At 49.4% G+C, this 21,825-nt stretch overlaps 9 protein-coding genes across 9 annotated transcripts; 3 read left to right on the forward strand and 6 right to left on the reverse strand.

Annotated features, from left to right (window-relative positions):
- Positions 1-294: 294 nt before the first annotated feature.
- Positions 295-763, reverse strand: N7506_009127 (cytochrome c oxidase VIIc family protein; the record flags this gene model as incomplete). Its single annotated transcript, XM_056958420.1, has 4 exons — positions 295-320; positions 376-408; positions 465-639; positions 701-763. 4 exons carry the CDS (start codon positions 761-763, stop codon positions 295-297), a joined length of 297 nt encoding a protein of 98 aa, XP_056807810.1.
- A 204-nt stretch (positions 764-967) lies between these two features.
- On the forward strand, positions 968-4,308 carry N7506_009128 (ATP-dependent RNA helicase MTR4; the record flags this gene model as incomplete). The annotated part of the gene is made up of 3 exons (XM_056958421.1): positions 968-3,457; positions 3,511-4,076; positions 4,128-4,308. The coding sequence occupies 3 exons, from the start codon at positions 968-970 to the stop codon at positions 4,306-4,308; spliced, it is 3,237 nt and encodes a 1,078-aa protein (XP_056807811.1).
- Positions 4,309-4,849: 541 nt separating this feature from the next.
- Positions 4,850-5,890, forward strand: N7506_009129 (cut8/STS1 family protein; the record flags this gene model as incomplete). The annotated part of the gene is made up of 2 exons (XM_056958422.1): positions 4,850-4,922; positions 5,028-5,890. 2 exons carry the CDS (start codon positions 4,850-4,852, stop codon positions 5,888-5,890), a joined length of 936 nt encoding a protein of 311 aa, XP_056807812.1.
- Positions 5,891-7,288: 1,398 nt separating this feature from the next.
- On the reverse strand, positions 7,289-8,110 carry N7506_009130 (DUF3984 domain-containing protein; the record flags this gene model as incomplete). The annotated part of the gene is made up of 1 exon (XM_056958423.1): positions 7,289-8,110. One exon carries the CDS (start codon positions 8,108-8,110, stop codon positions 7,289-7,291), a length of 822 nt encoding a protein of 273 aa, XP_056807813.1.
- Positions 8,111-8,172: 62 nt separating this feature from the next.
- N7506_009131 (uncharacterized protein) lies at positions 8,173-8,551 on the reverse strand (the record flags this gene model as incomplete). The annotated part of the gene is made up of 2 exons (XM_056958424.1): positions 8,173-8,496; positions 8,546-8,551. 2 exons carry the CDS (start codon positions 8,549-8,551, stop codon positions 8,173-8,175), a joined length of 330 nt encoding a protein of 109 aa, XP_056807814.1.
- A 4,320-nt stretch (positions 8,552-12,871) lies between these two features.
- N7506_009132 (tyrosinase family protein) lies at positions 12,872-14,619 on the reverse strand (the record flags this gene model as incomplete). Its single annotated transcript, XM_056958425.1, has 3 exons — positions 12,872-12,937; positions 13,034-13,387; positions 13,456-14,619. 3 exons carry the CDS (start codon positions 14,617-14,619, stop codon positions 12,872-12,874), a joined length of 1,584 nt encoding a protein of 527 aa, XP_056807815.1.
- Positions 14,620-15,485: 866 nt separating this feature from the next.
- argB (ornithine carbamoyltransferase) lies at positions 15,486-16,625 on the reverse strand (the record flags this gene model as incomplete). The annotated part of the gene is made up of 1 exon (XM_056958426.1): positions 15,486-16,625. The coding sequence occupies one exon, from the start codon at positions 16,623-16,625 to the stop codon at positions 15,486-15,488; it is 1,140 nt and encodes a 379-aa protein (XP_056807816.1).
- A 318-nt stretch (positions 16,626-16,943) lies between these two features.
- N7506_009134 (uncharacterized protein) lies at positions 16,944-20,122 on the forward strand (the record flags this gene model as incomplete). Its single annotated transcript, XM_056958427.1, has 5 exons — positions 16,944-18,102; positions 18,154-19,101; positions 19,166-19,483; positions 19,540-19,715; positions 19,781-20,122. 5 exons carry the CDS (start codon positions 16,944-16,946, stop codon positions 20,120-20,122), a joined length of 2,943 nt encoding a protein of 980 aa, XP_056807817.1.
- Positions 20,123-20,762: 640 nt separating this feature from the next.
- Positions 20,763-21,786, reverse strand: N7506_009135 (acetolactate synthase regulatory subunit; the record flags this gene model as incomplete). Its single annotated transcript, XM_056958428.1, has 2 exons — positions 20,763-20,940; positions 20,996-21,786. The coding sequence occupies 2 exons, from the start codon at positions 21,784-21,786 to the stop codon at positions 20,763-20,765; spliced, it is 969 nt and encodes a 322-aa protein (XP_056807818.1).
- Between the last annotated feature and the right edge of the window lie 39 nt (positions 21,787-21,825).

Here is a 21,825-nt window from a genome sequence, read left to right on the forward strand (position 1 = left end):
GAAAAGCCGCCTCGATACACGAGAGTAGTGAGGACTGATATCTGAACCGCGCTTGACCCAGAGATTTTTTGATTTTCCACAGCCGCTCAGCCAATGACTTCATCCATATTTCAACGTCCTTCGGTCTACGAATTCCACCTTCTACACAGCTACAATGGACTTGTTGTTGAAGGAACCAAATGTCAATAATTGTCTCTAGCTTTGTACATGATATCCGGCGGTTTCAAACCGTACCAAATGGTCGACCCGATCACCAAAAGTCTGCCGCAGGAAAACACGGCACCAATTGATGATTTATTTGGTCTTGCAGGTTTGCCAGACTGTGAAACACGATTAGATTGTATTCGACTCGAAGGATCGTAGGGTATGACTTACCAGCAATGGCGAAGGGGGCACCGAATCCGGCAACTAAGATGTCCAAGTTAGTCATGGCGCGGCGCAAATGTCCATTGAGGTTGACTAACTCATGAATCCCCAGTAGCGGAGGAAGAAGAACTTGGTGAGGGGGTTGAAGGGGATGTTGGTACGGGGACCCTCAGCGTAGTGGTAGGGGCTGCCGAGCTGGGTGCGAGTGGTGGAGAAACCACGACGGGCAACGAAGGAGGTGGCCATACGGGCCCGGATAGCGGAGGAGTACATCTGTGAGAAGAATGGTATATTAGCGGTCGTGGCAAGAGCAATTGCGACCAAAGACACCGACCTTGCTGGACTGAGAGGAGAGAATGGACGTTCGGAAAGGGACGGACGAAGCCAAAGCGAACATCGCGAGGTGCGGAATGGGATGATCTTGGTCATGTGACCTGGAAACTTCCTTAAACGAGTTTAGCGTTCCCTGCTGAGATCTCCCCACCGCTTACCCCATACGGAACATTCAAATTTCTCAAAAAAAGTGCAGATCGATACGGTTCGCTTTACCCTGCTCATTCTTTTCCTGTGGTTGATTTTTCAACCCCAACCGCGGAGATGGATGAGCTTTTCGACGTCTTCGACGACCAGCCTCGGCCGGTCCAACCGTCTGAGCGTCCCCCCCAAGCGCCCCAAAAAGGACAAAAGCAAAAAACGACAGGTGAATGGCGATGTGAAGAACCCCGATGGCGCCCAGACTGAACGGAATGAGGATATCTCAATGACGGATGCGCCTCCCGCGAAATCGGATTCAAACGATATTGACGCCCTGGAGACCTCGAACCAAGATCAACCCGATGCGAAGCGGCTTCGTGTGGAAGATGAACCCGAACCCGTACTTGCCGATTCATTCGAGGCGGAGCAGGAGGTTGAGCTCCAACAAACCGGTGATCTGGCAAAAGATGGTGAAGCTCCAACTGTTGTGGCTCACCAAGTGCGCCATGAAGTCGCATATCCTCCGGATTATCCTTACGTGGACATCAGCAAGCACAAGCCCCCAGCGGATCCAGCAAAGACATACCCTTTCACACTCGATCCCTTCCAGCAGTTGGCAGTTTCTTCGATCCAGAGACACGAAAGTGTGCTTGTTTCTGCCCACACTAGTGCCGGAAAGACAGTTGTAGCAGAATATGCCATCGCGCAAAGTCTGAAGCAAAACCAGCGAGTCATTTACACCAGTCCTATCAAAGCGCTGAGCAACCAGAAGTACCGTGAGTTTGCTGCTGAGTTCGGCGATGTCGGACTTATGACTGGTGATGTGACGATCAACCCCACCGCTACCTGTCTTGTCATGACCACGGAGATTCTTCGCTCTATGCTGTACCGTGGCTCTGAGATCATGCGTGAAGTTCAGTGGGTCATTTTTGACGAAATTCACTACATGCGAGACGCCAACCGTGGTGTGGTTTGGGAAGAGACTATCATCTTGCTGCCTGATAAGGTCCGATATGTCTTCTTGTCTGCCACCATCCCGAACGCCATTGAATTTGCCAAGTGGATTGTTAAGATGCACCACCAACCTTGTCATGTCGTTTACACCAACTACCGTCCAACGCCCCTTCAGAATTACTTTTTCCCCGCTGGTGGAGACGGAATGCACCTCATTATTGACGAGAAGGGTACTTTCCGCGAGAAGAACTTCCAAGAGGCCATGAGCACTATCGCAGAAAAAGCTGGTGCCGATTCGGCTGACCCCAACGCTAAGCGCAAGGGCAAGGCAAAGGACGGACAGGTGAACAAGGGAGGCAACAAAGGTCCTTCGGATATCTGGAAGATTGTGAGAATGATCATGCTCAAGAACTACAATCCCGTCATCGTCTTCAGTTTCAGCAAGCGGGAGTGTGAAGCAAATGCCTTACAAATGGTAAAGATGGCTTTCAACGATGATTCCGAGAAGGAGATGGTCAGCAAGGTCTTTGAGAGCGCCATTGAGATGCTGTCGCCCGAAGACCGTCAGTTGCCGCAAATTATCAACATGTTGCCACTGTTGCGCCGTGGTGTTGGTATTCACCACTCAGGATTACTGCCAATTCTGAAGGAAACTATTGAGATTCTATTCCAAGAGGGTCTCATCAAGGTTTTGTTTGCGACTGAGACTTTCTCTATTGGTCTTAACATGCCCGCCAAGACCGTGGTGTTCACAAGTGTTCGCAAATTTGATGGAAAAAGTCAGCGTTGGGTCACTCCTTCTGAGTTCATTCAGATGTCTGGTCGTGCTGGTCGTCGTGGTCTCGATGAACGAGGTATCGTAATCATGATGATTGGCGAAGAGATGGACCCTGCAGTTGCCAAGGAAATCGTTCGCGGTGAGCAGGACAAGCTCAACTCTGCGTTCCATCTTGGTTACAACATGATTCTCAATTTGATGCGTGTCGAAGGCATCTCGCCTGAATTTATGCTGCGCCAATGCTTCAAGCAGTTCCAAAACTTGGGTAGCCTCGGCGGGCTAGAGAACAGTCTCGCGGAGCTGGAGCAACAGCGTGACAACATGAATATCTCTGATGAAGGCACCATTCGCGAATACTACGACCTACGGAAGAAACTTGATGAATTTGCGGACGACGTCGCATATGTTATCTCTCATCCGAACTACTCTTTACCTTTCCTCCTACCCGGACGACTGGTTCATATCACGTATAAGGATGCAGACTACGGCTGGGGTGTGGTGATGAACGTGACGAAACGAGTTCAAGCAAAACACGACACCGAGAAACTTACCGATCATCAAAGCCAAATTGTCGATGTCTTGCTCACACTCGCCCAAGGGCCATCCATCGGTACCAAATACTCCGGGGACATCCCGCCTACCATTCAACCTCCGAGGGAGGGGGTCGAAATTCGCCATGCCGTCGTGCCCATGATATTGGGCTGCATCAGAGAAATTTCCAGTATCCGCCTCAACCTTCCCAAGGATATCACATCCACGGAGGCTAAAAAGGGTGTCATGGGCATAGTTAATGAAGTAAAAAGACGATTCCCAGACGGCGTTCCGCAGGTGGACCCTCTGGAAGAAATGAAGATCAAAGACGACAGTTTCAAGAAATTGTTGCGGGTAAGAGAGCATCTAAATGTCCAACTTGATAAACACAGCTCTAACTTTCACAGAAAATCGAGGTTCTTGAGTCCCGTCTCTTGAGCAATCCTCTGCATAACTCGCCTCGCTTGGCCGAATTGTGGGAACAATATTCGGAGAAAGTGGAGATGGGGGTTCAAATCAAGAACAAGAAGAAGGAAATCGACGATGTCAACTCAATCCTCTTATTCGATGAGCTGAAAAACCGCATGCGCGTGCTTCGCCGTCTAGGATTCATTGACGACGCCGAGGTCGTGCAGTTGAAGGCCCGTGTTGCTTGTGAGATTAGCACCGGAGACGAATTGATGCTCAGCGAGCTTCTGTTCAACGGTTTCTTCAACGACATGACATCCGAGCAGGTAGCGGCTGTGATGAGTTGCTTTGTTTTTGAAGAGAAGGTCAAGGAGGCTACTCCCCTAGCCAAGGATGAGCTCTCGAAGCCACTGAAGGCCATCCAGACCCAAGCCCGCATTATCGCCAAGGTGTCCCAGGAATCCAAGATGGCTGTCAATGAGGAGGAGTATGTTCAAAGTTTCCACTGGGAGCTGATGGAGGTGGTTTACGAATGGACCCAGGGCCGGTCCTTTGCTGATATCTGGTAAGCCTTTACGTATCGCCTACTGCCATTCCTATACTGACTCTTTCCTAGCAAAATGACCGATGTCTACGAAGGTAGCTTGATCCGTGTCTTCCGCCGGCTGGAAGAGTGTTTGCGGCAGATGGCGCAAGCTGCCAAGGTGATGGGTAGCGAAGACTTGGAGAGCAAGTTCGAGGAGGCCCTTACCAAGATTCGCCGTGACATTGTTGCTGCCCAGTCTTTGTATTTGTAGATACGATATCCCCATTTTGTTTTCCTCCCCCTTTTCAAAAGCATAGTCATGATAGCAATATTGTTCAATGATCGATTTGATGTGCTAAGATTTAATTGTGCTTTTTTATTTTTTTTTCAAAAAAAAGTTCCTTGTTACAAGGAAATACGAAGTACGGAGTAGAAGTAGATGATGTAGATGATGATGCGGGTACATCGAACAACCCCGAAAACAGTACCCCCGTAACCTATTCTTAACCTTTGTCCAGCAGAGACAAGAGAAAATGTTCCATTGAAATCTGAAATAGTCGATTTTCTTTCATACAGACTCCTCATACCCCAGAAAACCCTCTAATTTTGTTTGAAACTTGCGCAGAGGGAGTGCGTTGCCGCCCGCAACGCCTACTTTTTTCTCCACCGCTTCTCTGCTTCTCTCTACCTTTCTCTCCCCACCTCAACCCTTTGAGCATCACCTCACTTTCAACTTGCTCTGCTCTTTCGTTCTTTTGGGGTTTTGAGTCCTTGAGTCTCCCTTACGTTTTATTTGCCATCCAGCTGTCATCATGAACAGTCTGGTGGCCACACCTCCTGTTCCTCCTCATTTCTACGAAAACCGCTTTTCTCCCTCCTGTATGAGTAAGACATCCCTTTTTCTTTCTCTCTATGGCCACACCCAAGAACTTGACTTATCTTGGGCTGGCATCTTCTTCTTGGTGCATTCAAACTAACCAAAGCCGCTAGTGTCTACACCCTCCTCTTCGTACTCAAACCGTAAACGGAAAGCCGACGACGATTACAACGATCATGACGGACGCATGTCCGCTTCGCCCACCAACTCTCCAGCTTTTACTCCTCGTCAACTCCCCAACAACCACCGAAACATCAAGCGTTCACGGCCAAATGTCTCTGGCCGACCGCTAGCTCTACCTCGCCTCTTGGAGACTCTCGACACTGATGCCTTGCGCTCGGTAGTTCGCACTATGTGCGAGCGCCACCCTCAGCTTGCCGACGAGGTTGTGCACACATCTCCACGCCCAAACGTATCCTCGACTTTGCAGGTCCTCCGCAACTACCAGGCCGCACTTCAATCCTCCTTCCCGTTGGGCAGCAACACCGCCTCCGACTACGCCTACAACCGGGTTCGCCAGCCGCTCACCAACCTTCTCGATGCCCTGAGCGACTTCACCCCCAATTTTCTTCCTCCCAATGAATCCCAAGCATCCACTTCTTTGAGCTATTTGGACGGTGCGACCGATATAATACACGCCTTGCCTCGCTGGAGCTCGCCACAGAACAACATCGAGCGAGACTCTGCCTACGATGAGATGTGCAAGGCCTGGGTCTTGGTGATCCGGGAAGCTGCCAAGCGTGGTGGTGGTATCCAGCTGCAATATGGAGGCTGGGACCAGAAGCTAGCCAAGCACAACCAAACCTCTGGAGGTAAACTTCAGGGAGCCGTCAACGAACTCGGCCAGAGTTTGGGGTGGATGGGTGGCTCTGATACGCCTTCCCACGGGGCCAACGGTGAAATGGGCTCCATCAGGGACCAGCTCTTCTCCGGTACATACGGGCTGGGAACCCCAGTTAAGGTTGGACCCTGGTGATGAAACAACCCACTCCGACATCATTATGAACGACCAATTTCCACACATGCGTGCCGGCCTCACGTCATTTTTTATGCCGGCTCACGCTTGAGCTTGACGCAGTCCATACCCCCTTCGACTGCATCATTTTCGACGTATGTCACGATCACGAATACCTCCTGCATGACCTTAGAATCGACATGGTCTCAGATGGCGTTATATTACTCAAGGCGAACAACTCAACAGCTTTTTTTCCCTCCGCCGATTTTCTTTTTTCTTTTTCTTTCCTCTTGGCTGGGATTTCGGGATTTGCAAATTCCTACATCTATTCTGTTCTCCAATTTCAATGAACACCACTAAGTATCAGTACCGTTTGCCTTGATCTTTTTTTGCTCTGTCACTCTGCGTACATGTGCTTCAAACACCGAATCATTCCTTCCCTGCCTTGCTTCGGCTCGATTTCTTTTCACCTGTATTTCATCCAAACTGATACTCTCGTTCTGACTTACCGGCGCCTTGGGCTCGCGTACATTTCTGTCTTTTACACCTTTTCCTTTCGTCCTTCTGGCTGTTTCTGTTCCCTGTTTTGCGCTTTGGGGCCCATCAATTTCTATATTGTTACTGTCATTCTGTCCCCTGCATATTTCGTGTTCTCAGAGATGTCTCTCTGACACTGTCTTACCCTTGTGCTTCGGATCTTTGAGGAGCTGGCAGGGAATTCCAATTTTCCTAGTCCTGAGAAGCAGAGCTTTCTCCACATTGGTCATGGCATGCGGTCCATGCTGCCATCTGATACAACATATCTCGAGTGTTGTGCGCGCTTGGGTCCAAATCTTACCTACACTAGTTAGCTTGTTGCATTGAAATCCGAATAATTTTCTCGATAGAGAACTAAGTCATACAATATAGACCATCTTTTGGTGGCCCTAGAATCACCAATAATTAATTCAGTAATCACGGCTTAGCCAAGACTTTTTAGTTGGAGAGACAGCCAAAAAGCAGCCAGAAAGACAGCCAGAAAGACAGCTAGAAAGACAGTTAAAAAGAGGTCCTGAAGGTGGTGATAGCTCTCTTCGATCGTCTTTTTGGCCGCGCTCACGCGCGGAACTCAGGCTTGTTTTCTCACACGTCTTGGAGCTCTCCACTAGTACATGGGCTGCAAGAGCCTGTGATCAGCCACACGGCGGTAATCTCGATCCGAATTGATGTACACAAGCTCGAGGGAGCTTCGGCAACACCTACTAGGAACAACCTTATGTGATGCGAGGACCTCAACTTCAATGTCCGAAAATAGCATCAAAGACCTATGCTCAAAAACATTCTTGTAGATATTAAGCTATTCAATCATAAAGCAGGAGATAAAACAGACTATTATGTACAGACAGCCTGGTAATCAGGCCATCTCATGCAAATCGTAACTCATACCAATGCTCGCTTAACAACGCGGAACAGCCAACCTGCATCTTCCCATCCACCCTGTGTCCCTGGCTTCTCAGGGCCGCCATCAGATAAACCCTCCTCATGAGAAGAATCCCCATCCACCTCCGAGTCGACTTCCTCGACCAATGAAAGCGTATCCACATCCTTCTCAAACTCCTCAGGCTCTTCAAATGTAACAGTTGTAGTAGTATCATTAGATCCAATGCGCCCAGCCGCCCCAGTCCCAGCAGGCGGAGCAGTAGGCCAATCCTCGACCCCAAATAAAGTCCACTCAACAAGCCGATCAATCCAAGAGCCAAGCCCAAACCCTCGCTCCCGCGTCAACCGCTGCAGATCCGCCTCATCGAAATCCGGCGTCTCATCCGAATCAAACGAACTCTCAGACCCAGACTCAGACCCATCCCAATACGAGTCATCGAGACCGCCTTCCAGCGTCGCCATCTCGGCGCGGATCCGCTCGTCCACGAAATCCGGCACTAGAGCTCGGCCCCGCCCTTCGGGACTACTAGCTCCCGTACCGGCTCCTGTCGAGAATCTCTCCGTCGGAGACGATGACGTAGTCGGCAGCGTAGTCATAGTCAACCCAACGCGACTGCCCCGTCTACTAGCAGCGCGAGACCGGAACGGAGTCGAAGCGCCAGAGCGAGACTTACGCGACGGGCCTGATTTCGTACGGTGGTGATGGCGCGGTTCATCGAAGTGCTCTGAGACGAGACTTGTTGAGCTTTCGCGCTTGTGGAGCCAGCTTTGGCCCTTTTCTTCGCGGGTTGAGGAGGCGAGAGCGATGCCGGCGCGGAGCATCCATTCTGCGTCTGATTTGGATTTTGGGGTTGGGTCGGGCGGGTGGCGGGTTCGTGATGGGGTTATGGAGATGCTGTTTGGTTTTCTGTGGTGGAGGGGGGTGCGAAATTGCGGGATTGGAGGTTTGTGTCGCTTAATGGGGCGAGGGTTGAGCTTTTGCTGCGGGTGTGGTGGCGGGTGCGGGAGTTACTGCGCGAATGGGAGAGGATTGGGGGTGTGCTGGGGACTGAGATGCTGGATAGGTAGGAGTCATTGTCGTGGTGGTTGAAATAGTCTCCTTCTGTGTCGTCATCGATGGGGAATCGTGGGGTTAAGGGTGCTAGAGAGACGTGGTTGAGGCTTGGATATGAACGCCTAGAGCGGAAGCCTCCCGAGGTGGATGTGAACTAAGCAGTTAGATGTATATTCGGACTGATATAGCTCTAAGGTGCTTACCTCCATGGTGGCAGGGGGAAAAAAGAGGGAGAGAAGTGAAAATGAAGTTGAAATGCGGAGGTGCTCCCTTAACATGTGAAAGCGGCCGAGCGCCGGCTTGTTTTCTTCGGACGCTTGATGGCTTGATCTACTCCGCACCACAGGCAATATACGACACAGTCTGATGACAAGTGGAGTGATCAGCGATATCTTTACGGAGTATCAGTGGACCTGGCTCTCACTTTGTACTCTGTTCCTCAGCTTGTCTTTTGAGGTGCAACTTAGCTTTTATTGTTGGTATTTCTGGAGTTCATCGCTTAATCCAGCGCTGAAAAGCACTTTGATTTTGAATTCTATTGAGTGAATTCGGGATTCCCAGTCACGCGTGTTTGACAATGGTCACGCCAATCCTTGGAAGCCTCGAGCTCGAGCACCTTGCATTGTAGACATCACATCACATTGATCCGTATTCATTGCCGTGAATAAGAGCGTCTGAATGCCCAGTTTCTCTACCAAAGGGTCGCAATCCCTACCTAAATGCATCACAATCTCGAAATTCGGTTTTGTGAATAAATATATATGTTTGCTGAACCAATGGGCCCATCTCAACGAGAACAAAGAACCGTGCTGCCCATGTGTAGCGGAGACTTGGTTGCATAGACGCCACTACCGCCCTCGAGAGATGAGATCCCGCCTTGACTCGTCCCAAAGCCAGAAAATCTTTGTTTCTGTCCATCAGATATAATGATAATATCATCCAAGAATCAGATCAAACTTGTAATGAAAATGATACGGGCAGTGTGGTGGAAGGACGCTTCCATTGCCTACTCCGTAACCCGTACAGAGTAGAAGTACCCGACACTTGACATGGATAAAAGCTTACATTTGCACATATATAAAGATCCTGGTCATTCTACATTCCAAATAAGCCTAATGCAAGAGTTCTACCAGCACACATGAGCGAGGTCGTTCTGATTCCTTTGTTTCAAGGGACTTTTCGACGCTTAATTGCCTCATGGTAACTGATATTTAACTACCATCCCATAGCCCAACCTTGGAATCTCAGATAATGAGATCGAGCCCCCTATGAAAGCTACATCATACCATAATTCCGCGCGTCTTTTGATGAGCGGTGCGATTTTAGCAACTTTATACTCGTTCTTGAATCTTGATCTCTACATTTCCACCTGGCTTTGTGTTGCAAATAAATACAGATGCTGTAGTGCATGCGAAAAAGCTGTATGAGGAACAACTTCAGACAGGAAGTAGGGGGGTAAGTCTTTTGCCAGTCTTTCTTTTTCCTTTCTCGGATTGACATAAATCGCAGTCCACTCCACGGCATTCCCATTCTCGTGAAAGACAATGTAGCAACAAAAGACGAGAAGCTAGTTGTTTCCGCCGGCTCACATGCTCTACTTGGAGCAAAGCCCACGAACGAGTCTTCGGTGATCGCCAAACTCAGAGCAGCCGGGGCCGTGATTTTGGGTAAAACCAATCTGTCAGAATGAGCCAATTTCAGGGGCTTGGATATCACTGACGGCTGGAGCCCAAGGGGCGGTCAGAATCTGGGTATCTATTATCCAAACTCCTCAACCTCTGGAAGTAGCTCTGGTTCTGCAGTGGCAACAGCGTTACTTTGGGGGACCAGGTGGTATTATGTGCGCCATGGAGAAGTACAACGTCGATCTTTTCGCCGTACCATCATACTGGGTATCGCAAATGACCTCGCGGCAAAGATGGGGTTCCCTGTGATTTCCATTCCACTAGGATACTTTCCCGAAACACTCCTGTCAAAGATGCCCAAGGGTTGGTCATCCAGGCGCCGGGAATGCCGTAAGAACACCCCATACCTCCATATTGGTTTGTGATTCCAACTGACAGAGCCCAAGATTTGCCTCGACTCTTCCCACGAAGCTGTTCTCGGATGGTGTTCTTCTTCAGGTGGCATATGCATTCGAACAACTGAAGTCTGTTCGAAGCCGTGAGCCAGTGCTGATTCAACTTCCCGCAACAGAGTTGAGAGATGCCCGTCATGAACTTGGGAAGATATAGTCGGCCTTGCCCACGGGTTTTTAGCAATTAGTGTACTTCCAAGGTTTGCAATAGCTAGAGGGTAGGACTACAGTTCATTGAAGAATCCCGCGCATCCTCGGATCCAGCTGCAAAAAGGTTGATTTAGTAGATGGGTCACCGCAACTTCCCGGTTACCCCAAAAAGCATCACCCAATATTCTTACTTCCCTAAAGGAATGGTCTAGATGGTGACTCCATGCAAAAACAGACGTGGTTCCAGAGGGGGTCGACCTCGACATTCACGTTATTAGCATGACACTCTAACCAACTGAGCTATGGAACCGCAATATCACCCGGGCAGGGACGTGGCTGATTGTTGGTTACTTCTGCAGCTTCAGAAACCTTAATCAATGAACAACCTTGGAACGACGGAAGATGGTCTACAAATGATAGCCAAAATTCACGAAACCCTTTCCAGACCAGAGGGTATACAGTTTCAAGGTTAGTACACACAGTAGCCCAGCAAGAGGACTTAGGCGAGCAGGTCCCCACCTGGGCAGGGGGCCTCAAAGATAGGTATATATAGTAGTACAGGAAATGCACTTGAAGAGGACACTCAGAAGTAGGCTTTTCTCCACATTTGGTACCCTTTTTTTTAAGTTCTGGGGTGACAGAGACAACTGATTTTAGCGTCATCACACTGAGCGTGCCAACCAAATACTCATAAAACGCAGGGAATCTACCTAAGTATTCAAATTCCTCTTCAACCGCGTAAGTATTGGGCTTGCCCAGCTGCATTCCTTACATCAGATATAAATGCTGTCTGAGAGATCTGGAGTCTATGAATGCACTAAAAATGAAAACAGACGGGGGGATGAAAGATGGACAAGTCCCCTTGGGGGTTCAGCATGGTGTTGGTTGGAGTTTGAGATTTGGAGAATGATGGACTGATAATTGGGAATGTTGCTGTTTTCCATAGACAATGGACAGAGAGACTACCTCTATTTAAATGTTGAATTACGCATTCGCGGTTAATGGAATGACCTTGTTGATGGCACGGGAATGTTATGTTTGCTAATTATTGTCTGAACTACAACCCACCGTGATTCTCAAGTTGCAGCTGTAGCGGTGTATAAGCAATCCATGGATGTTCACTGCAGCTTGTGTATATCAGATTCCATAACATGATGCCGTAGGACAACAGATATGCTACTGACCAATTCGGGTTTAGTGGCTCTTTAGTCAAAATATACCGATTTTCAGTGCAATACTATTTCGATATCTATTCTGACTACTAAGCTCTGCTAGGTAGAAATTGGCACGTATATATTTTGTCCTGGGCATCTACTTGAGATTAACCTTTTACCCTATCTCGTACCGGCATCCACAGCGTATGACCGATCTCCGGGGCTCCTGCATAGATGGATACTTGCAGTCAATGGAAATCCCCAGGTGATGGTCAACCACTCGGCAATACCTAAGTTAATTGATTTTTTGGATATATATCACTAAATGTGATCATACAATATAATTTATTTTAGTCAATCCATATAATCAAAGCAATGTATACTCGTGGATGTAGCGCTGCAGTAAGTAGTACACAGCAAATGATATGCATCCCCAATCCCTAATCCTCTGTTCACGGCTTAGCCAAGACTTCCTTTACTCGATCAATCATGACGCCTCGACAATTAGTTGGAAGGGCAGTTAAAAAGACAGTTAAAAAGAGGCCCCGAAGTTGATGATAGATCTCTTCCTTTACCTATCAGAATATGAGATTAAGCTAATACACAATTACTCCTGTTTATGAGCAACTATCATCGTCTTTTTGGACGCGCGTGAGCGCGACATTGAGGCTTGTTTAGATATTCCAAGGTTTCCCAGGCGGGGTGTAGAAAGTTTCTACCTACACTTGGGCACCCGGGCACCCGAATGTCCCTTGTGCACATGAACCTCTCATCTCGAGGTGGTATAGAGACTCCAAGGTTGCGTGGCCTACATATCCTGTTGCTTAGGGTACCAATTAATTACTCGTAGGGCGATCAGTGGACGTATTCAGACCGGATAACCAAAGCTAGACCGCGCCACAACCGGTTCATGGGTAGGCAAAGCTCAACCTCACGCACCGCAACACACCCCACCGTAATAACGCATGATTAGACCGCAATCAAGTGCAGAGGAATTATTTTGCATAACTGACTTTAATAGGCCAAGCCAGGCTACATTAACTTGCTGGTTCAAATTGATAAATCACTGTTCTATAAAACATTTGGGATTTTCAAGGGTCAATTTAATAAGTTCTGTCTTCAAGGTTCAAGTGCCACTGACCATAGTACTATAACTTGGATACAAAAGTAGGACCAAGGATCTGCCGTACATTAACCCCCTCATCACCCTGGATCTGCAAATGTTTTAGTGGTCCGAAGTATCTGCCAAGCCGATCTGGTCCAAGATACTTTAATCGAGCAGAATCCTTGTCTCGAAGCATGAGTCTTACAACGATTTGCGTCACCTTTCCCTTGATAACCATCCGATCCCAAGGTGTGTGAACAGTCACCAACAGAGAGTTATTGCAGTTGGCACATCCTGGGACATACCATCGACTGAATACTGGCTCGTATCCGATCAACACCTCCTGTGGATGCCTTTGCCCTTCATCTGCCGTGTGTTGCGGCTTTTCATCACCGGCCCAGGTCTTTGCCCAAATGGATACGACAAAAGATCCCGTGATAGATGTACGATTGATACCGGAGATACGGATAATTGGATTGTTGAGTTCAATCGGACCATCTTCAGGAGGCTTCAGAATGGAATCATATGAATAACAAAGGCGCGTGATGTTGATCATATCCTTGTGTATTTCAGCTTCATTCCAATATTCATAGAGATGCAGATAGTAAACTATGTCTTGGCCCTTACCTTCGCTGTCAATGCTCTTCCATCACTTGCCACAAACGGTCGCAGTGGGCTATCTAACGTTATCCACGAACCGGCAAGTGTGCCTGGCGTGGGACCCTGACTGTCCACTGAATTCGTTCCGGGATATTCGGGTATCAATTCGAGTGAATCGGTTGACTGATGCAGAATTTGCCAGCTCCAGAAAACTTTATCGATGAACGTGTGATGAAAGAAAAAGAGCGGGTCAAAGCTGGCAGTATCATTCTCACCCATATCACCACTCGCCTGAGAGCCGACTGGCCGACCTGGAGGATCAAAGCCTCCAACAGCAAGATGAACTCCATTATGTGGTGTTTCAATAGACACGACGAGTGTCAGTGTTTGTGCATCGGAAAGTTGTCCGAAGTTATCATCATTCCATTTGGCAGCAGATGTAGTGTTTGAGAAGACGGTATAATTCGGAGCCTGAAGGGAGTGCATGTACTTCTTGCGCATCGCTGTTACGTTGGTTTCCTCACTCAGCCGAGGTGACAGCCCCGCGACCTTATCATTGCCTTCCAGCCAGTCCTTGACATTCTCATTAAGTTGAGCCGCAGGGTCTTTAGTCCCTTCTCGAGAAATAGTCTCGTTGTGCTGTCTAGTTCTTTGAATATCTGGGAGACCCACGAGACCTGAGTAGGGATATCGAACAGTATCATATCCTTTCGGCTTGCTGAAGTCGACCTTGGTGTCTTCGTTCATTCTTGATAGATTATCAAAGAAACCTCTCTGGAATTTGTAGGAGTAGAGAGGATTTTCAATGACCTTGCCATCTAAATTGTAACTTTGCTGGACAAAAATGTCTGGGATGACTTTGGTCTTTTCGGTTCTCATCTGATTCCAGTAGGGCATGGAGATACCTTCACACATGGGAATAGTACGCAGAGCCGCTTCAAGGCGTAGGACATATGCTCGATGCCAGAGTGGAAAAAGGACATTGCCATGATGACAATACCCGCCCCACCAATCTTTACTCGAATAGCCTGGGCCGCGAAAGGGTTGGCCATGAAACGCTGCGATGGCAAAAAAGGAGTTGGGGTCCTCCGGGGGAAGATTCTGGATACCGCGAAAAGCCCGTATTAAACAATCGGTCTCTGCAGGTGTAAGATCCAATATGTCCTTGCGGATGAACTTGGTGCTCATCATGCCTATGCTCAAGGGTTTGCTCAATGGGTTTCAAGCACTCTCAGGTAGTTTACTTGTTTCAAAACAGTGTGAATGAACTGAATTAAATCACTAATGCTGAATACCTGTGAGTATGCCTCGACCTAACCAGGGAGCCCTGAATGTGTCCTAAAATCTTGGAAGCGGAAAGAATCTATGCATCTCACCTCGATCCCTCGTCAGTGCCTAGCCTCTTCGCTGACGTCTATGTGATATTTCACATGCGGGTGACTGTCCAACTCAGTCTTTTAATGGTTATCAACCCTGGATTGGCGAGGTTGCCTGTTGCTGCAGGCCATCAGGCTTCTTCGGAGTTGCGGTGTGGCGTCATTGTCGCCTGATCGAATAATCATTGCGGAGTACCCAGTACATATTGAAGACAGAAATGTGGGTGCACTGCAGGTGCATGGGTTGATCCAGCCACGTAGGTAGGAGAAAGAGATGCAAAAAAAGTGCATGAATTGGGGAAATCCTGGAACCCCCGCTTTCAAAAAAAAAAAAACGAGGCATAGAATGGCTTGATGGCACTTTCATCACGAGAGCCTTGGAAGTGGTTGCATACTAAATAGGGAGCATTGGCAGGGAAGTATATCCCCCACCACAATGGGACGACATCGGGAAGTCCCGCGGCCATCGCAAAAGGGGGCCGTATCTTATCGAGACCGGCACCGCAGAAAGCCCTAAAGTGCCGAGTCCCGACTAGTCTGCAGGCGTTTTAGGTGAATCATCATGCCTGTCATTGGTTGAATATTTCATATAGTTATAGAGCTTAATTTATCAAGGGACTACTTCCAAACTTTTGTTTTGAAATATGATATATATACATTTTAAAAGTCAAATATTCCAAATTACTCAACAATCTTGCCCTTGTTCACAACAAAGGCTTCCAATGCCGCAATAGCCGCCCACAGACGGTTTTCGGCCTCGGGGAAAACCAGAGAACGAGGGCTGTAGAAAACCTCGTCACTCACCTCCTCGGGGTGACGGGGCAGGCAGTGCATGAACTTCCAGTTCTCCTTGGCACCACCGCGCTTGGCCAGATCAGCAGTGATTTGGAAGCCTTCGAAAGCCTTCATGCGCTTCTTGGACTCTTCTTCTTGGCCCATCGACACCCAGGTGTCGGTGACCAGGATGTCGGCGTTCTTGACGGCCTCCTCGGGGACATTGGTCTGGGTGAGCTTGCCGGCGTTGGGGACACCATCGCCAGCACGCTGGATGATGTCAAGCATGTCAGCGGGGATTTCGTAGCCCTTGGGTGTAGCGACAGCCATGTCGACACCCATCTTGGTGGCACCGATAGCGAGATCGAAGAGCACGTTGTTGGCATCGCCAACCCAAGCAATCTTGAGACCCTCGAGGCCAAGACCAGAGAGCTTGTGCGCCTGGGGAGGGAAGGCCTCGTAGATAGTGACGAAGTCGGCGATGATCTGGAGAGGGTGGAAGGAGTCGCACAGGGCGTTGATCACAGGCACAGTGGAGTGCTGAGCAAGATCGGCAACGTCGGAGTGCTTTGCGACACGCGCGACAATGCAAGAGACCATGGACGAAATCACAACGGAGGTGTCATATACTGACTCGTTCACACCGAGCTGAATGTCGTCCTTACCGAGGAACATGGGGTGACCGCCCATCTGGACGGCTGCGGCTTCTGTTGATACACGGGTTCGGGTGCTGCGCTTGTTGAACATCATGGCCACAGTCTTTCCGGAGAGGGATCCGATGAGGCGCTCGGGGATGGCCCCGGACTTAATGGAGCGCTTGTGCGACGCGGCATTGCGGACCAATGTGGCGAATTCCGTGGGAGTCAGGTCTGCAATGGAGAGAAGGTGTCGGGGGGCGAAGGGTGAGGTAGGTGGTGTGGAAGGTGTCTGGTGGGCAAATCGTCGAAGTCCATTAGCCTGGAGTGTTTGACGCAAAGAAGTAGAGCCGGCCAATTGAGTTACACTTTGGGAGCCATAGCGGGCTGCAGCTGTGAGTCCACTGGCCATGATGGGGAAGAATATTTTGGTGGAATTGGGAGCGTTGGGAGAGGGAAAGTTACTCGGGGAACTTATAAAGAAGAGAGTGGGCAATGACTCAAGACTCTCCGATGTGCGGTGATGCCTTGATGCCTTGATGCCTCAGGTTGAGATGTTGATCTCTCCGCACTTGGGTAGACTTATCATCGGCCTATCGTCATAGATCGCCCCCTTGCATCTCACCTTCTCACTCCATGTGCCTTTGGTCGCTTTGACTCAATATTGTTTCTTCCGGTGCTTGTTTACCAGATTAGAATCTGACAGCTTTCATCCATAAATCAGGCCGTGATGACAGAGGCGAATCGGCCTCTCCTAGATGGGCACAGCCCTGAGGGGCCCACCGAGCGATCAAGGCCATCATACCAATTCTCATCACGATCAACAAACACCTCTGCGCATACTTCTCACAACAACCAAAGTAAATTGACGGTCTACAGTAATGAGCAACGGCTATCCCGGTCCTCTTCTGGCGGAGCTTCATCCAACGACACATTCCAAACAGCCGTGGCAGACGACACCAATCGGCCGCTGTTAGATGGCCAGCCCGCCACTGAACGACCCAACCCACCATCCGCACTCTCGTCATTATCATCAAACTTGTCGACACAATCTTCACACGATGAAGATGAATTGACAGTATACAGCTCAGAGCAACGTTACTCGCGGTCATCTTCAAGCGGGGCTGAATCTAATCGTACATCATCTCGGACTGTGGTACCCGATAACCCCAACCAAAGTTTGTCGGTGCAACCTAGGCCATCTTATGAACTCTCATCAGAGTCAACGCCCTTGTTACATCGTCGCGATGATGAAGTGGGGCTATATGGGACTGAGCGAAGCACATCGCGAGCGCCATCCGAATCAAGCACACATAAGAAACGAAGCCGGGCACCGTGGCCCACGGTGATCTCTCTCGTCACTCTCACGCTCGCTGTGTTGACAATACTCGTCGTGGCCTTTGCTGCTCCCGCAGCAGTGCAAGAATATGGCCAGGAAGCCGCTGTGTTCAAGCCAACCTCGGTATCAATCGATTCCACAACATCTGATGGTGTCAGGGCCCGGGTTCGGGGTGACTTCGTGATGGACTCGACGCGAGTTAAAAATAAATCAGTTCGGGGTATTGGTCGATTGGCAACTTGGATTGCCAGAGAAATTGAGACGAGCCCGTCAGATGTCGAGGTGTACCTGCCGGAGTACGGAAACGTTCTAGTTGGAACTGCCGCTGTACCAACTATCAAGTTGAACATTCGAAACGGTCACCATACTACCGTCGACTTCCTGACTGATCTTGAGGCCGGTGATATCCGAGGGATTCACGCAGTTGCCATTGATTGGATTGAAGGGCGATTGGGTCGTCTCAGTGTCAAGGGAAAGGCTGCAGTCTCGCTGAAATCAGGCTTGATTGCTTTGGGGACTCAGCTTTTAACGCACAATGTCATTTTGGAAGGTATAATATGACTCCCTTTGTCGTCCTTTGTTCTAGCTGACCCATCTGCAGAGAAAGATTTCCCTGCTTTGCCAGAGGTGTCAATTCTGAAGTTGAACGTTCACGATGCCAAGACTGGAGCCATGGCTGCTGATATCCTTGCTGCCGCCTGGATTGACTCTCCAGTTGATCTCACTGTTCCTGCTCTTGGGTTTGACGTTTTGGTTCCAAATTGTTCACCCGGAGATCCTTATATCCTCGTCGCCAATGCAAAGACTAGCCAAATGCATGTTCAACCTGGCATGGAATCAACTGCTGCTGGTGTTGAAGCCCTCATCAAGCAACTGCCAAATGAGTTGACTTCTACCTGCCCGGGCAAAGATGACTCACCCCTCGATATCTTGGTTTCGAGCTTCATGCAGGGGCTTGAGACTACAATCTACATCCGCGGGTCTGAGGCGCCGTCACCTGATACTCCAGCATGGATTGTCAATCTTCTACGGAGTGTGACTGTTCCTCTGCCATTCACAGGCCATACGTTGGACAACCTGGTTAAGAACTTTACCATGTCGGATACTCATTTCTCTCTTCCCGATCCCTTTGCGGAGCCAGATTCCCCAGAATCGCGACCCACGGTCTCTGCACTGGTCAAGGTCCTTATCGCTTTACCAGAGGAGATGAACTTCCAGGTCGACGTGCCAAAGGTCCGCGCCCTGGCAGACGTCTTTTATAAAGATGAGAAATTTGGTGTTTTGAACATCAGCAAATGGCAAGATGCCAACTCCACACTCGTGGAGGACCAAGATGGCTCTTCTGCACTCCTAGTGGAGTTCGCAATGAAGGATGCTCCGTTGGAAGTCACCGACGACAATCTTTTGGCGGAGGTCATCCAAGCAATGTTGTTCGGTAGTAAAGGGGTCGAACTTCGAGTTGCTGCCACCGTAGATACAAAGGTCTCGACTGGTCTGGGCCGCTTCGCTGTACGAGGCATTCCCGCAGAAGGAACAGTTCCCGTGAAGAGTATGTTTTCATGAGTTAGATGATAGTATGAATCAAGAGCATTTCGCCATTGACAACGTCATAGCTTCCTTCGGAAATCCCCTTGGTCGACTGAACCCGCGTGTGATATCATTGCGACTGGGAAACACGACTGAATCTTCAATGACTGTATCTACGCTGGTCAATTTTACCAACCCGACCCAATACTCGGCTACAATTCCGTTTGTTGATCTTCTTATACTATACAATGACACCACTGTCGGTCATATCACCGCTCAAAATCTGTCTATCGTTGCCGGCAACAATAGCCATGTGCCTATTGACTTCCTTTGGTGTCCCTCGGATTTGAGTGGTGATCATGGGGTGGAGGCTGGTCGGGCTCTGTTCTCATCATATATATCCGGTGGGTGTCTTCAAATTAAGATCTGGAGTGTGGTGGAAGTTCACATATATATCCAGGTTTCAACACATCCGTTACAACCAAAACCCACCGAAACACGATTGCAAGCCTCCCGAATCTCGGAGAAGCACTTTCGGTTCTCAACATCACTGTCCCAGTACCCCAGATATCAACACCAGGCCGTCCTTCGAACGAAGGCGAAGATAGCAAACCGCACTTCATTCAAGACGCAACGGTATCCTCCAATTTCCCTGGAAACACTTGAACTAGGAGAATACAACTAACATGTGGAAAATATAGTTCTATCTTTGGTCATCGGCAGCCCAATTCACCCTTGCGTCCCCGCTTACAGAGACTGATATCCTTATAACCTCGATTGACGCGACAGCCTACTACGAGGGAAAAGACCCCATTGGTCGAATTAACACCCACGACCCTTTCAAAGTCTCCCCGGGCTTATCCCAGTCCCCACGTCTACCCGTTGATCTCAACATTGGCGGCGTTGGATACGAGGCATTGCGCAAAGCTCTTGGCCAGTCATTGGAAATGGATACAATTGCCAGAGTGGGGATTCAGATCAAGAATTACGTGGATGAGATCATGTATTATGGGAAAGGAATTGCGGCAAAAGTTCGATTCTAATGGAGCGAGGTCTCCATAAATTTGCTACACGGTTTTCGGCATCTTCTTTGATCTTGGCCCTTAGGTATCGCAGGTTTCGAGCAACGCAAATAGATGATTGTATAGTCCTGAAATTACCAGGGTTCCAAGGTTGGTTATTGATATTTTTGTAGTCTTGGAATGCTGTCACCTAGGTTGCTATCTCCAAAATTTCCGTTGATCCGAGCCTTGGAACCTTGGAATCCCCGACCCGTTATTGAATTTGAACATTGAAAGCAGGAAAATGAATGCCATTGGAAGTGACCTTCCAACCTGGGAAGGTTCCTTAGGAGTGATCTGTATAAAGTGAGAAGCCAGCTACTGCTATCCGTTGATGATGCTTCTGAGGTAAGTCAGCGACCTCGGGAGCCGCCTGAAATATCTACACCGCTACTTGTTGAGAGCGCCTTGCTCAGGTAACTTACCTTGAACTGATATTTGGCTCGAACAGAATACAGATAGATCCCAGAAAACAAGTATTTGTGTCATTTTACATACAAAGGCTAAGCCATTTGTTTCCAGGTCGATCAACTCCAAAGGAAAGGTAGAATAACATAAAGCCAACAAGCCAATTCAATCCGATTCGGGTATGTATGTTTTTGAATTAGGTGTTCGATATGACTTAGCCAGGAGGCAGAGTGCTGGCATCAACAACGTCGGCAGCATCCTTCTCGATCTCCTCACTGGGCTCACCCAGGGGCGAACGGGGAAGGGCCATGAGACCGGTTCGGGTGGACTCAAGGATACCGAAAGGACCGATCAACTTGAGGAAAGAGTCGATACGAGAGGGCTTGGCAGAGCTAAGGGAAAAGATGAGTTAATTGTAACAAGAGGGCCAGGTAGGAGAATACTTACACCTCGACAATGCAGTTGTTGGTGCTGATATCCAGAATCTTACCACCGAATTGGTGGGCCAGGCGGGTGATAGCGTCCAAGTGCTCATGCTTGTGGCGCAGAGCCTGACTCTGGGGAAGGTGACGGGGGTGGTACTGCTGAACAGAGTGGTCGTGGTGGGCCTGGTGGGCCAGGGAGTCGGGCGAGGTGGTGATCTCGCGGTGGTGCTGGAGGAGCTCCTCGAAGAACTCAGGACCCAGGATAGAGACCTTGGCCAGGAGCAACTCACGCTGCACAAGAGCAGAGTCAGTGTAGTCCAAGACAGCCCAGACAGGGACGAGATCATCCAGCTGGCGGCGAGCCTGCTCGACAACGCCGTCCTGGCCCTGCAGCACGATGGTCATGCGCGAGAGGTCCTCAACCTCAGTGTTGCAAACGACCAGACTGTCAATGTTGAAGCCACGAGCAGCAAGGATACCAGACACACGAGACAGCACACCGGGCTCGTTCTGGACGAGGCAGTTCAGAATGTGCCGCTTGGGTGGGTTGGTGGGGGCCACAGGAGTCTCATAGAGAATGGATGAGACAGCGGTGGGGGCATCCCATTGAGGAGAAGCATCGGAAACCGGCAGAGGTAGAGGAGACCGACGGTGCAAGGCCTTGTAAGCAAGAGCTGAGGTCGAGCTTGACGATGCACGAACGGAGGTGAATCGGGGAAGCGCAGCAGCTGTGCGGGACCGAGTGGTGGCTGACACAGAGGACAGCAGCGACGCTGACCCTGTAGGTAGCGTCAATGGGCGCCTGAAAGCCATGAGGAGTTCAGTTATGTGTGGATGAGGTGTGCGATGAAT

The sequence above is a fragment of the Penicillium brevicompactum genome (genome assembly GCF_028827555.1).
Source record: "Penicillium brevicompactum strain IBT 35665 chromosome Unknown utg000006l_segment0_segment0, whole genome shotgun sequence".
NCBI classification, from domain to species: Eukaryota; Fungi; Ascomycota; class Eurotiomycetes; order Eurotiales; family Aspergillaceae; genus Penicillium; species Penicillium brevicompactum.